Genomic DNA, 15360 nt, shown 5'->3' with positions numbered 1-15360 from the left:
GCTCAGGAGCCCTCCCGTCTTTCCTGTTCTTTCGTCTGCTGTAAGCGTTGAGCATTTTTCTTTTTCCCCTAGGATTTTTTTTTTGTGGAAAAGCTCAAGGTCTTCAGCTGTGATCCGAACGTAGACTCTGGTTTTAGCTGAGCCAGATAGGGAAGGGTTAAATGGGTTGAGCTCCCCGGGTCCTAGAGCCGCCCATATTGCTTTGGGAGCAGGAAGCTTCTCTTCCTGCGAATGAGTTGGGGAGCAAAGGGCTTTTCGGGGTGCTTTGGGACGAAAAAATAAGGCTTCGGACGCAGAGGGGCAGCCAGGGCAAATAAGCGACACTGGTATCTGCAAACAGAAGAACCTGCTGTAAAACTTTCTGCATGCTTTTTTTTTTTGCCTGTTTACTCGGAGTATATCCCAGCGAAACTTACTTGGAGGTAAGTGTGCATACGATTACAGCGTGAAGTTTACCTAAAAAGAATGCGAAAAACAAATCCTCCTGGCCACCCCCTGACAACAGCCTGCTTTTAAAAGCATATTTCCTTACAAGTAAGTCCAAAGGAGTTACTGCAGTCCTGTGCACATTTACCCGGGAGCAACTTAGGGAGACTTAGTGCCAAGGAAATGTGCAGAGGGTTGGCCTCAGGACCTTTCCCCGTGTATCCCCCAAGCTTGTATTCGAAAATGGAGTTTTGTCACCGGCTGCTTAACTCCTCCATTTTGGATACAGAATAGATTTCAGAAAGTCTGAAGGATCCCATAGAAAAGTTTCTTGAACTGTATCGCGTTTGCCTTGACAGCGCTTACAAGTAGCAGGTAAGCTTTCAGGCTTCTCAGATGGACTCTGTGGGCTTCGGTAATAGCTTGGTGTGTAGCCACTGACAGGGGATCATGTTTCATCTCTCTGCAGTGAAAAAAACCTCACCTGCTGCTTGCTGAAGACCAGGTTGACTATTAAAAAAGAAGGAAGTAGTAATAATAATAACCTGGTTTGTCAGTAGCCATACCGTTTTTGGAGATATACTAAAAGGAATGACAGGATTGCCCATTGAAAATAATGGGAGAGGCTTGAATGCCTATTGGAAATAATGGGACCGGGAATGCCCATTGACTTGCATGGGCTCCATTAAAACACATTAGAGCAAAAAAAAAGGTGCAAAGAAAATGTGCAATGGATTTTGAAGGAAAGTCTCTGGGCCCAGATAGACTGTTCTGGGACTGGATTGACAGGTCCCTGACTGGAATGACGGCCCCTGGGTGTGATAGAAGGGCCCTGGGACTGGAATGACAGGTCCCTGACTGGAATGACGGCCCCTGGGTGTGATAGAAGGGCCCTGGGACTGGAATGACAGGACCCTGACTGGAATGATGGCCCCTGGGTGTGCCAGAAGGGCTCTAGCACTGGAATGACAGGGCCCTGATTGGAATGACGGGCCCTGGGTGTGCCAGAAGGGCTCTAGCACTAGAATGACAGGACCCTGACTGGAAAGACAGCCCCTGGGTGTGCCAGAAGGGCTCTGGGACTGGAATGACAGGCCCCTGACAGGAATGACAGTCCCTGGGTATATCAGAAGGGCTCCGGGACTGGAAAGACAGGCCCCGGACTGGAATGATGGCCCCTGTGTGTGAGAGAAGGACTCAGACTGGAAAGACAGGCCCCTGACTGGAATGATGGCCCCTGGGTGTGAGAGAAGGACTCAGACTGGAAAGACAGGCCCCTGACTGGAATGATGGCCCCTGGGTGTGAAAAAAGGGCTCTGGGACTGGAATGACAGGCCCCTGACTGGAATGATGGCCCCTGGGTATATCAGAAGGGTTCTGGGACTGGAATGACAGGCCCCTGACTAGAATGATGGCCCCTGGGTGTGCCAGAAGGGCTCTGGGACTGGAATGATGGCCCCTGGGTGTGACAGAAGGGTTCTGGGACTGGAATGACAGGCCCCTGACTGGAATGATGGCCCCTGGGTGTGCCAGAAGGGCTCTGGGACTGGAATGATGGCCCCTGGGTGTGACAGAAGGGCTCTGGGACTGGAATGACAGGCCCCTAACTGGAATGACGGCCCCTGGGTATATCAGAAGGGCTCTGGGACTGGAATGACGGCCCCTAGGTGTGACAGACGGGCTTTAGGACTGGAATGACAGGCCCCTAACTGGAATCATGCCCCCTGGGTATATCAGAAGGGTTTGGGGACTGGAATGACAGGCCCCTGACTGGAATGATGGTCTATGACGGCCCCTGGGTGTGAGTGAAGAGCTCTAGGACTGGAATGACAGGCAAGAGACAATTATTCCACTCAGGGGGGATGTCATTCCAGACCCAGAATAATTCTGCAATATTTAGAGAGTCTCAGTCCATTCAAGGATGAGTCATACAGGCTACACCCGGAGGCATTCATTGCACTCATGGGCCTGTCATTCCAGTCCCAGAGCCCTTCTGTCACAACCAGGGGCCGTCATTCCAGTTAGGGGGCCATCATTCCGGTCCAAGAGCCCTTCTGTCACACCCAGGTGCTGTCATTCCAGTCAGGGGCCTGTCATTCCAGCCCCAGAGCCCTTCTGGCACACCCAGGGCCGTCATTCTAGTCAGGGGCCTGTCATTCCAGTCCCAGAGCCCTTCTGTCACACCCAGGGGCCGTCATTGCACTCAGGGGCCTGTCAATCCAGTACCAGAATAGTCTATCTGGACCTAGAGACTTTCCTTCAAAATCCATTCCACATTTTCTTTGCACCTTTTTTTTTTTGCTCTAATGTGTTTCAATGGAGCCCATACAAGTCAATGGGCATTCCCGGTTCCCATTATTTCCAATGGGCACTCAAGCCTCTCCCATTATTTTCAATGGGCAATCCTGTCATTCCTTTTAGTAAATCCTCAGTTTTTGTCACTCGTCCAAGTTATAATAAAGCTGATTGTCTTTGCTTGCACAAATTTATGATTCTTTAATTTAAATGTTTGCAACATTTTGGGGGGCTGAAATTGCCTGATTACTCTTACAGATGTCAGCTTCCTGTTCCATTGTCAGTCTCCCCCACTCCAAATTCCGCAATCCTCTTTTTATATAGTAACTATATGGATTATTTTATTTTGTGATCTATACAGACCCTAGCACGTTTCTGAACCAATTTGTTAGAGTAAGAGTGTGCAATTTCAAAATTTATTTATTTATGTTTCTCTAAATCAGTTCAATTAACAGCTGGTACATTCAACAGTACAATAAGATATAGACTGCAGAAATTTGAAAACAAGTGTAGATCCAAATACAGATATGAAACACTGTAGAAACAAAACATAAGTAATTTCACATGAACATATTAAATGATGTAGAAATTCCCAGCTGGAGCATATCTACACCAACAGATAGTACCCAGTAGTATTGTCTATGGGCCCTGTCCTCAGGGGTCATTTTGTAGAAAAAGAGCTGGAGGAACTCATTAGCATATTCATTAGCATATGCCACACCTCTTGCCACCAGCAGAAGTGTGTCGTTAGTATAACTGATTTGCATATGTCACATTCCCTGAAATCACCTATTCTGGCTGTTTTGGACCCAATCCTGGCCATTCAGGGCTGAAATTGGGCCCAAAATGGTAAAAAGGGGCTGAAAATGGCTGAAAAGGGGCCGGAAATGGTCAGGATCAGGCCACTGATGCGTGGGAGAGTGATCCACCACCTGTCAGAGGCCCGAACCAGGCTGTTTCAGGCCCAATCCAGTCCGAAACGGGTCCAAAATGGCCAAGAGTCAGGTGGGCAGGGCCACCTGACATGTGACTTCTTTGAGGAACTGCCGGAATTGCGTTCCTGTGCGTTCCCCCTCGAAATGAGCCCTGCCTGTCCTGTTACTAAAACATCTGACCCATTTCCTACACATAATTTGTCAATAATAAATTAAGATTTGTTCTGTCAATTGTAATTGTTATAGCAGTATGAAATGCATCAAATGGTAACAGACTCATGATAACCTTATCTAAAGCATGTTTTCTGAACAGTAGGGAAGTGTACATGTTCTGTATAACCCAAATTACTGATTTATTTTTTAAAAGTCACATTATCCTGCTTGTCCTTCAAAGTTATCTGGGAAAACATTGATGGTGCTTCCTCCATTTTATCTTCACTTGAATACCTGTGAGGTAGGTTACAGTAGGAGCTAGTCCCCCCCCCCCCCGCCCCCTCCCGAGCCCTATGGTTGAGCATGGACTTGGTTCAGATTTTACTTTAGCATTCTTTTGATATGCAGCATTGACTCTATCAAATATCCCAACAAGAATACTCTTTCTGATCGCCCCAGATGAGTACAACCTGAGTAGAGCTCTAAAACTAACCCATGGATTCAGAATGGCTGCCAATTAGTTTATAAGAGTGTGATTTATTTTAGGATGTTTTGATCTATTGATATGGGGGGGGATTAAGATTTTAGAGTCCCCTCCCTAGTCATAACTACAGATGGGATATTGAAAGGAGCACAATCAAATGTTTAGAAAGACCTTTCGGGCCAGGTTGAGGTCAAGAGCTGGGCTCCTTTGTCATACTTGAGGTTTATGTTTGAAGCTGAGGAGGAATTTTTCCTCCGGGACAAACTCGTAAACAGCTCAGCCATTTTTTAAAAACCTCCTAATGTACAGCATATTAAGTGACTCAGTGGTGGTTGTTTTTACTAAACGCTAGCCCATCTGGCAGAAGTTTCCTTGGCCTGAGTAGTTCTAGGTTAGCTGGTGTGATCTAGATTGGCTAAAGATTATCCAGAGGAAAAGAGGGGTTTGTTTGGGCGTCCTGCCTTTTCCACTCTTCGGTGAATGCTGGTAAGTCTCTGTCCTGCATTGATTCTGGTAATTTTAAATTTGAAGCCAAATTGAAGGTGTTGGTTTGTATGAGAGAGAGAGAGGAGAGAAAGTGAAGATTTCTTTATATGATCTTACACTTGTTTGTATTTCTGCATCTAAGGGAGAAGCCACTCCCCACTGGCTAAGCAGAAAAACGCCTGCTTTCGAAGCAACATGTTCTCACAGGCCTGTTGCACACTGCAAGAACCATGAATGTGTTGGACTTTACAGCTTGTGTTGGAGTTTTGAGGTCAGGTGTCCCCAGTGTTCTCTCACTCACCGTCCAGCAGACAAGTTGGATCAAGGTGTGAAATCATAGAGTCAGAAGGAGAACAATGACTGCAAAGCAGGAAACAACAAACGTGAGTCTGCAAAGTGAGACCGTGTTTGAATGGGGCTTACCACCAGTGGTGAAAATGGAAGAACAGGACCCAGCAGACTCAATGCCAGAGGAGAAACTGAAGAGTGTAAGAAAACCCACTTTTGTTATCCAGGCGGGGACATCTGAAGAGTTTCTGAGATGGGTGGCATTGCCACAATCCAGGAATCAACACCAGGAGACAGAAGGGAGATGGGAGGTCCAGCGGCCAGAGATGGTTGTTCCTCAGGTTACATCAGCTTCCTCTCCTGCATGGGGCAACCTTCAAGTGCCTCAGCTCACTGTGGCAGATGATATCGAGGTCTATTTGTCCACCTTTGAACGTGTGGCTGATGTCTGCCAGTGGCCAAGAGAGCAGTGGGTGGTCCGACTTGTGCCTGCCCTTAGTGGGGCAGCCCAAGAGGTCTACAACAGCCTGAACTTGAGAGACAGAGAAGATTATGAGAAGGTGAAAGCTGCTATCTTGTGCTGCTGTGACATTGGCTGTGAGACTCGACGGCAGCGCTTCAGGCAGTTTGGTTTCCAGGAGGCTGGAGACCCCCGCCAGGCTTGCGGATACTTGCGTGAACTTTGCCATCGTTGGCTGAAGCCAGAGATTCGCACTAAGGAGCAGATTCTGGAGCTGTTGATTCTGGAACAGTTCCTGAACATCTTGCCAGAGAAAATACAGACTTGGGTTTGGGAATGTCATCCAGAGACCTGTGCCCAGGCTGTGGCCCTTGTGGAAGAGTTTACCTTCAGACAGCAAGAGGCCAAGAAATCAGATTTGCAGGTGAGCGAACCTTAGATGTCCCAGGTTTGAAGGGTGTGAGAAAGAAAGCTTTACTTCTGGAACCAGTAGTATACACAACTACCGTGGACTCATTTCACTCTATGGGATCTATATCTTTTATTTGGTGTCTTATTTGTTTTCTCCCATACAAGGAAAGAAGCAGAAGGTTATTTAATCTCCCCTGCATGACGGCAACACAGATTCTGTCTGTATTCTCTTTTTCTGTACTTTAGTTGTTCACTTGTTGGCTTATGTCTAGAAGTGAGTAGCAGAGCTTCATTATAAGGGAAGAGCCTTGCTAAAGCTTCTGCTGCAGTTGATCTCTCTGCCCACACAGCCTTGCTGTGAAATCACAGCGAAATAGCCATTTATTGCCAAACATAACTAGCATGTTCACAGAAAGCATGCTGCAAGCAATCTGTGTGGGTCTGTAGTGGAAACACTTCATGACTTCTTAAGATTAGAAGAGCTCAAGAAGTCCTCCCGCTTAGCCGCCAGCTGTGCGGCATGCGCCTCCGCCCCCGGCGCCCCCTCCGGCCCCCCACACTTGAGGCGGGGGCCTACCAGCCTCAATGGGCACTACATGGGTTTAAAGAGCTCTGGCTATGTGTATTATCAGAATAAGAAACATGGAAATGTTGATTCTAATATTTTAAAAATAAGAACCACTTCAAAACTGCTAACGATGATTCTTAGACAGAGCTAGATTCTGACCAGTGGCTAGGAGCTGTTAACCTGAAACCCCTAGTGATAGTTTGATGGTTACATGTCAGGTATAGAGTTATTTGGGGCAATTCGTCTTCAGGTCTACTGCAGTACAGAGTTTTATGGCAGTGCCATTAATGAAGGGCCCTCATCACACCTCAGGCATCCCATTCCAACTTGGAAATTATATGTTTGGTTCACTCTTCAGGTCACTGTTGGCATGAAAGTGGAGGAAGTGACCTCTGAAGAGGAGCTAACATCTCCCGCCCCATTGTGGGATGTTCCTGGCTCTCAGTCCCACCCTACATGCCACGCACAGGAGGCAGTGGGACGGAATGAACCCCTAGAAGCCCGGCATGGCCTGCCTAGAGAAGAGACTCAGCCTCCACAGGAGATAGGTAATTTATTTTATTTATTTAATTTTATTTATACCCTGCTTTTTTCCCTCTTGGGGACTCAAAGTGGACTATTACATTATTCTTCCTTCTTCCACTCAGTCATTGTACCATAAAATAGATTAGGCTGAGAGATTGTGAGGGGCCCAAAGTTATCTGGCAAGCTTCCATGGTAGAGCGGGGCTTTGAACCTGTTTATCTCACATCCTAGTGTGACACTTTAAGCACTACCACTGGAGTCTGTGAGCTGTGTAATCTTTGTATTAAACTTAAGGGCCCTATTTAAAGATCAAGGGGGGTTGTCTTACTGGTATCTCCTGACTTAGCCCCAAGTTTATATGTCTGGGTAAATTCTTCCTTACGCCCACATCTGTGATGGAGCAAACTAAAAATGTTCATGAAAATAAAAGGAAGAAAACTGGCTGGTTTTTCAAACACGTGAAAGTGTCCTTCAAGTCCAAGGAGTTTTAGTCCAAAGTTTAAGTATATGGCAGAAAAATCTATTTCAGTACTGATTGTTCTGCTGGAATAGAATGGCTATCCTGGATACCTTACTTCTGTAAAAACCCGAAGCTGAGAATATCCTTGTGGGGGATGCAACTCATCTGGTACACGGGCCTTGCTCCTCAGCAGTGATTTGATGCTTGTACTGGATTCTGATGCAGCCATTCTTCCCAGTAAGTGACAAATTCCGCAAGTGTGCAAAGAAAGCGAGTCGCATCAGAACAGTCTTGCCCAGCTTAGTCATAAGTGTAAAAAGTGTAATTCTGGCGGTACCAAGTTACTGCATTATCTCTATATTTCAAAAAAATCTGTACAATTGAACATCTAAGCAAGCCCTGCCTGGCTATGCAGATTAAATGGTTTTGCAGTGAATTTGGCAGGCTCTGTATATATGTGTGTGTTTTCCATTAACAAGTGTCCATAGTTGGTCAGGAGACTGACCAAGAGAGAGATCTTGGAGTCATGATAGATAACTCACTAAAAACGTCAGCACAGTGTGCGACTGCCATAAAAAAAGCTAATGCTATGCTAGGGGTTATTAGGAAAGGGATTGAAAACAAATCAGCCGGTATCATAATGCCTCTGTATAAATCGATGGTGAGGCCTCATTTGGAGTACTGTGTACAGTTCTGGTCGCCACACCTTAAAAAAGATATCATAGCACTGGAAAAAGTACAGAGAAGGGCAACTAAAATGATTAAAGGGTTGGAACACTTTCCCTATGAGGAAAGATTGAGGCGCTTGGGGCTCTTTAGCCTGGAGAAAAGACGACTGAGGGGAGACATGATAGAGGTTTACAAGATAATGCACGGGTTAGAGAAGGTAGAGAAAGATGTGTTTTTCTCCCTTTCTCACAATACAAGAACTCGTGGGCACTCTATGAAATTATTGAGCAGTCGGGTTAGAACAGATAGAAGAAAATACTACTTTACACAAAGGGTGATAAACACATGGAATTCGTTGCCACAGGAGGTGGTGGCAGCTACAGGCATTGCCAGCTTCAAGAGGGGACTGGACAAATATATGGAGCAGAGGTCCATCAGTGGCTATTAGCCACAGGAGATAGATGGTATTCTCTTTGTGGGGAGGTGGTGCTCTGTTGTCTTGGTGCTGGAAGGAAGGCAGTGGGAGGGCATCTGGTGTCCTGGCCTCACTGACAGTCCTTTAGATGGCACTGGATTTCTAGCCACTGTGTGTGACAGAATGTTGGACTGGATGGGCCACTGGCCTGATCCAACATGGCTTTGCTTATGTTCTTATGCTTAGTTTTAAGTTTTGGCATTTCCTGTATGTTAGGTGAGTTCTGAGGGATTGCCGTAGAAGGAAGGGCCCAGGGCTATATTTATTGCTTCTTTTAAGTCCCGCCCTTCCTCCAGTGAAGACCCGGGTTGTGCAGGCAATGACAAACCACCTCTGTTAGCCTCTTGCCATGAAAACCCCACCAGGGGTCGCCATAAATCAACTCTGACTTGAGGGCACTCCCCACCACCCCCTGATTGTCCCCGCCTCCGTTAGGTTAGGCAGAGTGATGGTGACTGGCTAAAAGTCACCCAGTGCACTAAGTGGGGTCTGAATCTGAATCTCTTAAATCCTCATCTGACCAGGACGCTACTCTTGCTCTCCTTATGTGAAGCTGCTTTATACCGAAGGAGATCATTGGTCCGTCGAGGTTAGTATTGTCTACTCAGACTGACAGCAGCAGAGGTCTTTCACCTCATCTACAAACTGACCTTTTAAACGGGAGATGCAAGGGATTGAATTTCGGACCTTCTGCAAGATAAGCAGATCTTTACCCCTCCCCAAATAGATGGATTATGCTGAGCTATTATCCTTGAAATCAATACAAAAATCGTGGAGCCTCCTTGTCCAGAGGACAATCCGTCGAATATCGTTGCTGGGGTGCGACAGGGGAAGGACTTGGTCTCCATACCCTGCCTGTAAGCCTTTTAGGGTTCTCTGGTTGGCTGCTGTGGAAAAGAGGATGTTGGATTAGATGGACCACAAGTTTCTTTACTCAACAAGTAATGAAATTGCAGAATTCACTCTCAGTGGAGGTAGCAATGACTGTGAACACAGATGGCTTTAAAAGTAGGTCAGACAACTCCAGGTTAGTAAAAGGAACCTTCAAGTTCATAGGCTAGGAGTGCTAGGATGTTGCCTCCAATGCTAGGAGGCAACATCAGGGAAGAGTGGGCTGATCTGAAAAAAGATACAATTTAACAAAGATAAGTGCTGGGTTCTGCACCTATGTAACAAAAATGCAAAGCGTGCATACTGGATGGGGGACAGGCTTCTGGGTAGCATTGTGTGTGAAGATCTTGGAATACAGGTGGATGGGAAGCTAAATATGAGCAGTCAGTGTGATGCAGCAGCAAAAAAGTCAAGTGCAATCTTCGGATGTATCAACAAAGGCATAGCATCCAAATCACAGGATGTCATTGTCACATTGGTCAGGATGTCATATACCACATTGGTCAGGCCCCGTCTGGAATATTGTGTGCAGTTCTGGAGACCTCACTTCAACAAGGACGTGGACAAATTGCAATGGGTGCAGAAGAGAGCAATCAGGATGATCAGGGGCCTGGAGACCAAGCCCTACGAAGAAAAACTGAGGGACCTGGGAATGTTCAGTTTGGAGAAGAGGTTGAGGGGAGACATGATTGCTCTCTTTAAGTAATTGAAAGGCTATCACTCAGGGGAGGGAGCTGTTCCTGTTGGCAACAGAGGATAGGACTTAAAATAATGGGTTTAAACTACAGGAGGGAGGATATTGGCTGGATATTAGGAAAAACGTCTTCACATTAAGTGTAGTTCAGCAGTGGAATCAGCTGCCTGGGGATATGGTGGGTTCCCCCTCATTGGCAGTCTTCGGGGAGCAGCTGGACGAATACTTGCCAGGGATGCTTTAGAATATCCCTGCATTGAGCAGGAGGTTGGGCTGGATGGTCTGTACGACCCCTCCCAGCTCTATGATTCTAAGGCTTCAGCCTCTATGCCCTGTTGTTGGACTTCCAAAGTTACTGGTAAACTGCTGTGTGAAAACAGATGCTGTACTCGATGAACCAAAGGTCCTGATTCAGCAGGACTCTTACGTTCTTATGACCATCAGTCTGGTGCAGCATGTCTCTCCTTATGTAAGTCCTAGCTATCTGTGGAGATGCCTCCACTGATAGAGATAAGTATACCAGTGGTCATAGATCCAGAGGAGTTAGCCGTGTTAGTCTGTAGTAGCAAAATCGAAAAGAGTCCAGTAGCACCTTTAAGACTAACCAACTTTACTGTAGCCTAAGCTTTCGAGAATCAGTTCTCTTCATCAGAAGCCAGTGCTGGTACGATTCTTCATGCTTTCTTTTGCACTATGGCTGTTAGTTGATTTTAGTTATTTATCACATTACCATTCCTCCAGGGTATTCCATTTTTTCTTCACAACAATCATGTGAGAAAGGCAAGCTTGAGATGAAGTTACTTGCTCAAGGCCATTTATTAAGCCTTCTGGGTGAGTAGAGGTTGAACCTAGGTCCCTGCTGTAGTAGGCTCAACATGTTAATACACATATTTCTCTCTACAGCTGTTTCTGGGTTTCTTGTTCACAGGGCCGGATTGACGGGGGGCAGGGGGGTAGTCTGCCCCCAGCGCCGCCAAAGAGGGGGTGCCGGGTGCAGCTGCCAGCCCCAGGAGCATGCGGGCAGCAGGACAGGGGGCGCTCTTGCCACGCGCGCCTTGTCCTGCGGGGCAGGCGAAAGGCAGCACGCATGGCTGGCTGGTCTTCGGTTGCCCTGGGCATCGGCAACCGTAGATCCAGCCCTGCTTGTTCATATGTGTTTCCTTCTATCAAGTCTATGGGGGATGTTTTGGGTTTGAGACTTTTTATTAAAATAATGAGAATATGCATAGGTTGCTTTCACCATTATAGTCAGTTGCTGATAACTTGCAAGAGTAAATTTTTTAAAAAGGGGAGTCAAGGGACCTTCTCTTTCTACAAGATGTGGGGCTATGTAGTATCAGGAATGCATAAACAAAAAGAGGTTAGAAAAGGCACATAGGTAGAGATGCACTTTTTCAGTGTAGTAGGGAATTGGTTAGAATGGGGGATATAACCTGATGTCCAGACAACCATAATAAAGAATATGGCCAAATGCTAGTATTCTGTCCATCCATACACACAAAACAAAATCGGGACTGTAATCTAGGCAGGATGTTATATAAGAGCATTGGACAAGCTATACATGCGGCATGAATTATATAGAAGAAAGTTGCTGCAGAAAATACTGAATTTTTGTCTCCTATTTCGTAGTATAGTTTGTGTTGCATTTCTTTTTGGACCTCTATTGCCAGTTTTATTGGTGTGTGTGTGTGTGTGTGTGTGTGTTCCTCTCGAAGGGACAAAAACAGTCACTTTTGACATAGTATGTGTTAACCTGGATATGAATGTGCTCCTTCATGCACAGCAACTCTTACCGGTCCAGCAAGCTCCTGTAGCAGGTTTGGGCAGACTGCCCCTTGTAGTGGTTGCTGGCCTTGCTAGTACAGGCCATGACTGATTTTGTGGGTGGGTGCTGGGATACCTACCCATGAGCCCCTAGGGCTGGACATGGTACTGTGAGCATAGGCAACTTGGTTGCTAAGTAACCCTGGAGAACATAGGGATCTTGTTTGTTCTTTAAACCACTTGGAAATCCAACCGGAACAAGCTGGAGTGGGGAGCTGGGCCTTGCTGGGCAGTAGTGGAAAATGAAGTTCAGCTTCATTTTTTTAACCTTAGCATAGCGTTCTTAGAAGACTGTTTACAGAAACATGATATTCCATCCACACAATGGATATGAAATTTCTCCAGTGCAGGGAAAGGAAAACAAGAATATAGTAAAAAAAAAAGAAAAGAAATCATGTGAGATGTAGGGCCAACAAAATAGCAAATGTATGTGTGGGTAGAGGGAGAAAGGAGTGGGAATTAGTGCTGTTTCCTTTTTAAAGAACAAATAAGCACCTCCGCAAAGGAATCGCATGAGCATTGGGAAAGTGCACAACATATAAAGCTTTTTGAAAACAGGGAGCTCTCAAAGTAGTATGGAGGCAAACTATTCTGTCTGCTGTTTATATTCCTGCTTATAGCTACTGCTGTAAAGGGATTCACAGTCTACAATGTGCAGATGAAACATGCATTTGGATTGCTCATTATTTGAGAGCAGGGAACGATCCCTCTGTCTCTCTTTATTTTCTTGTTTCTGTTAACTCTGTGAAGTACAGTGTCCATTGGCAGTGCATTTTCAGTCCCTGGCTTCTTGTCATATTATTGTTATGTATAATGATACATGATAATAATATGACAAGAAGCCAGGGACTTAAAATATGATGCCAACAGAATGAAAAGGTTCCAGTCTCGCAACACGGTATTCCCATCTCTTTCCCCCCGGCTTTGCAAAGATAATTGACTATGAGGGGCGGTTCTTGTCAATTGAGATATTTGTGAATGCACGGGGGGGGGGGGGGGGGCGGGAAATCATAGTGATTGGCACTTTTTAATTTCCCGTCTACCCAAAATGCAAACTAGGGACTTTGGATGCATGCTTCAAATTGCATTTTTGCAGACTTAGGTCCAATTTATATGTACAGCAGAATCAAGATGTAATACTTTTCTAGGGCTGTACCATTTCAGTCTGCAGACTGAAATTCATAATGCTCTGTGAAAAAGCCCTATGTGCCTAGAAAAATGGCATGCAAGGGAAGAAGGCTCAACTGATTTTTTTCCTGACATGCATGCTTTTTACATAAAATGAGGTTTTTTTGACCAAAAAAATATGTATGGTGAACCGTTCAGATCATCTGCAACATGATGTGGTACAGTCCAGGAACAGCTTCTATCGCTTGCTTTTGCTGTGTCTATAAATGGCGTCCCAGAGATAGCATCCTGTTGCTAAGAATAATTTGAATGGTGGTGAGAATAAAATTTGGATTATCTTCCTTTTTTTAAAAAAAATCAGCAGGTGCCAGGACTGCCCACCAGACTGCAGCTACCCCATCTGTGGATGACCCTGTAGCGCCAGAGATGCCCAGGGATATATGGAGGAATATGGCTGAGGCAACATCCTCAGAGTGGGAGGAGGACAAACATCCAGGTGAGCAGGACGGCTCTTCAGAAGACGAGCTTGCTATCCAAACAAGAGGACCCAGAGAGTGTCCAGCCTTCCTCCGTTCACTGGCCCTTAAGACTAGGGAGGAACCGAAGGGCACAGAAAGCCAAGCAAGGGCATTCTTCTGGGGAGAAAAACCTCACCAGTGTCGCGAGTGTGGGGACAGCTTCAGAGCAAAGCAAGAACTTGCCTTGCACAAGGGAATTCACCGGCGGGAGAGGCCCTTCCCCTGTGCTGTTTGCGGGAAGAGATTCACCCGACTGTACCACCTCACCACGCACTTGCGGATTCACTCTGGAGAGAAGCCTTACCACTGCATCGAGTGTGGGAAGCGATACGCAGATGCCTCCAATTTTTACAAACACCAGAGGAGCCACGCCGCTGAGAAGCCCTACCAGTGTGCAGAATGTGGGAAAACCTTTGGGGACCAGTCCCATTTTTATAAACACCAGAAGGGGCACCGAGGGGACAGACCTTACATTTGCAATGCATGCGGAGACTGTTTCAGCAAACAAAAGGATCTTGTTGCTCACCAGAAAATTCATGAGGATGGGAGGGTGCCCTCTCTGTATTGACTGGAGGTTGCAGGTGGAGTCACCACTCATTGTGACGTCTCCTTGGCGGTGTTGTAAGCTGTGCCCACAAAGCAGCCTGTGATGGAATACGGGACACTGGGCCAGGTCCCCTTGTGGCAGTGCTGTTGTGCCCTACTGGAGGAAATAACAGTGGGTCCAGAATTGTTGCTGCATGCTGGCGCACCTGTGGGTCATGCTCTCTAAGCTCTGATAAAACGTGCTTGGGAAATGCAGAAATGGAGGCTGGGAGGCTAAGGAACTGCAACAACATGGCACCACTCAAAGCGTTTTCCTAAGGGAAGCAGGAATACAGGAAAGGGGGCATGATGTACAAACGCTCAAATATACTTCCATTGTTTAACTCTGGAAGGTGGATGGCTATCAGTTTGCAATTGAAAATGCCTACCACTAATCATTCTTTTATGGATGCATATTCTGGGGCAGTGAATGGAGATTAAGGGAAGAATCTCTTAAGGTGGTACATTCTGCCTCATGAGTTTTCATCTCAGGGAGATTTTCTTTTTAGCAAAAAGTACAGAAATAAAATATAGATATCATACGGATGCCATTCTACGGAAGATTTCTTTATAAACTGGCAAATTCCAACACATGAAACCATCATTCTTTACTTGAATTACCATCATCGGGTTGGATCCCATGGAAGAATTCGGTGTGGGCAACTGTTCTTGCACTTGCAGAAGTCCTAAAAATTACTCCACGCTAATTACTACTTGTGCTAAGTGAAAGTGACTGTACCTCCACTATCTCTGCCTGCATGTCAGACATAACACAAAATTTTTCTTTTGATCCAATTCCAAAACCAGATTAAATGAAATCAGTTCAAATTATATTGAAATGCCGTGCTTTGTTGTAGCTGTGCTACTGCTTGGACAAGCGGAATTGCACAAAGTACATTTTCCTTTTTGCATACACAGCAGTTCAAATGGAGAGGCTTTGAAAAGATATCTCCATTAATGTCTGTATTTCATATTTTTAAGCATTTTCAGAAGCAGTTCTAAGAGCCCTGCCCCCAGCTCTTGCCAATGTTTACAGGGAGACGCCTGAAGCAAAAGTTCTGCTGCCCCTCTAACAAGCATAAGAA

At 45.9% G+C, this 15360-nt stretch overlaps 1 protein-coding gene across 1 annotated transcript; it reads left to right on the top strand.

The window, feature by feature from the left end:
- The first annotated feature begins 210 nt into the window (after nucleotides 1-210).
- Nucleotides 211-15106, top strand: LOC129338545 (zinc finger protein with KRAB and SCAN domains 1-like). The gene is made up of 4 exons (XM_054992854.1): nucleotides 211-422; nucleotides 4922-5951; nucleotides 6865-7054; nucleotides 13534-15106. The coding sequence occupies exons 2-4, from the start codon at nucleotides 5136-5138 to the stop codon at nucleotides 14256-14258; spliced, it is 1731 nt and encodes a 576-aa protein (XP_054848829.1). The 5' UTR covers nucleotides 211-422; nucleotides 4922-5135; the 3' UTR covers nucleotides 14259-15106.
- The last annotated feature ends 254 nt before the right edge of the window (nucleotides 15107-15360 follow it).

The sequence above is a fragment of the Eublepharis macularius genome, chromosome 12 (assembly GCF_028583425.1).
Source record: "Eublepharis macularius isolate TG4126 chromosome 12, MPM_Emac_v1.0, whole genome shotgun sequence".
NCBI classification, from domain to species: Eukaryota; Metazoa; Chordata; class Lepidosauria; order Squamata; family Eublepharidae; genus Eublepharis; species Eublepharis macularius.
The sequence above is the reverse complement of the archived record's forward strand: the minus strand, read 5'-3'. Positions and strand labels throughout refer to the sequence as shown.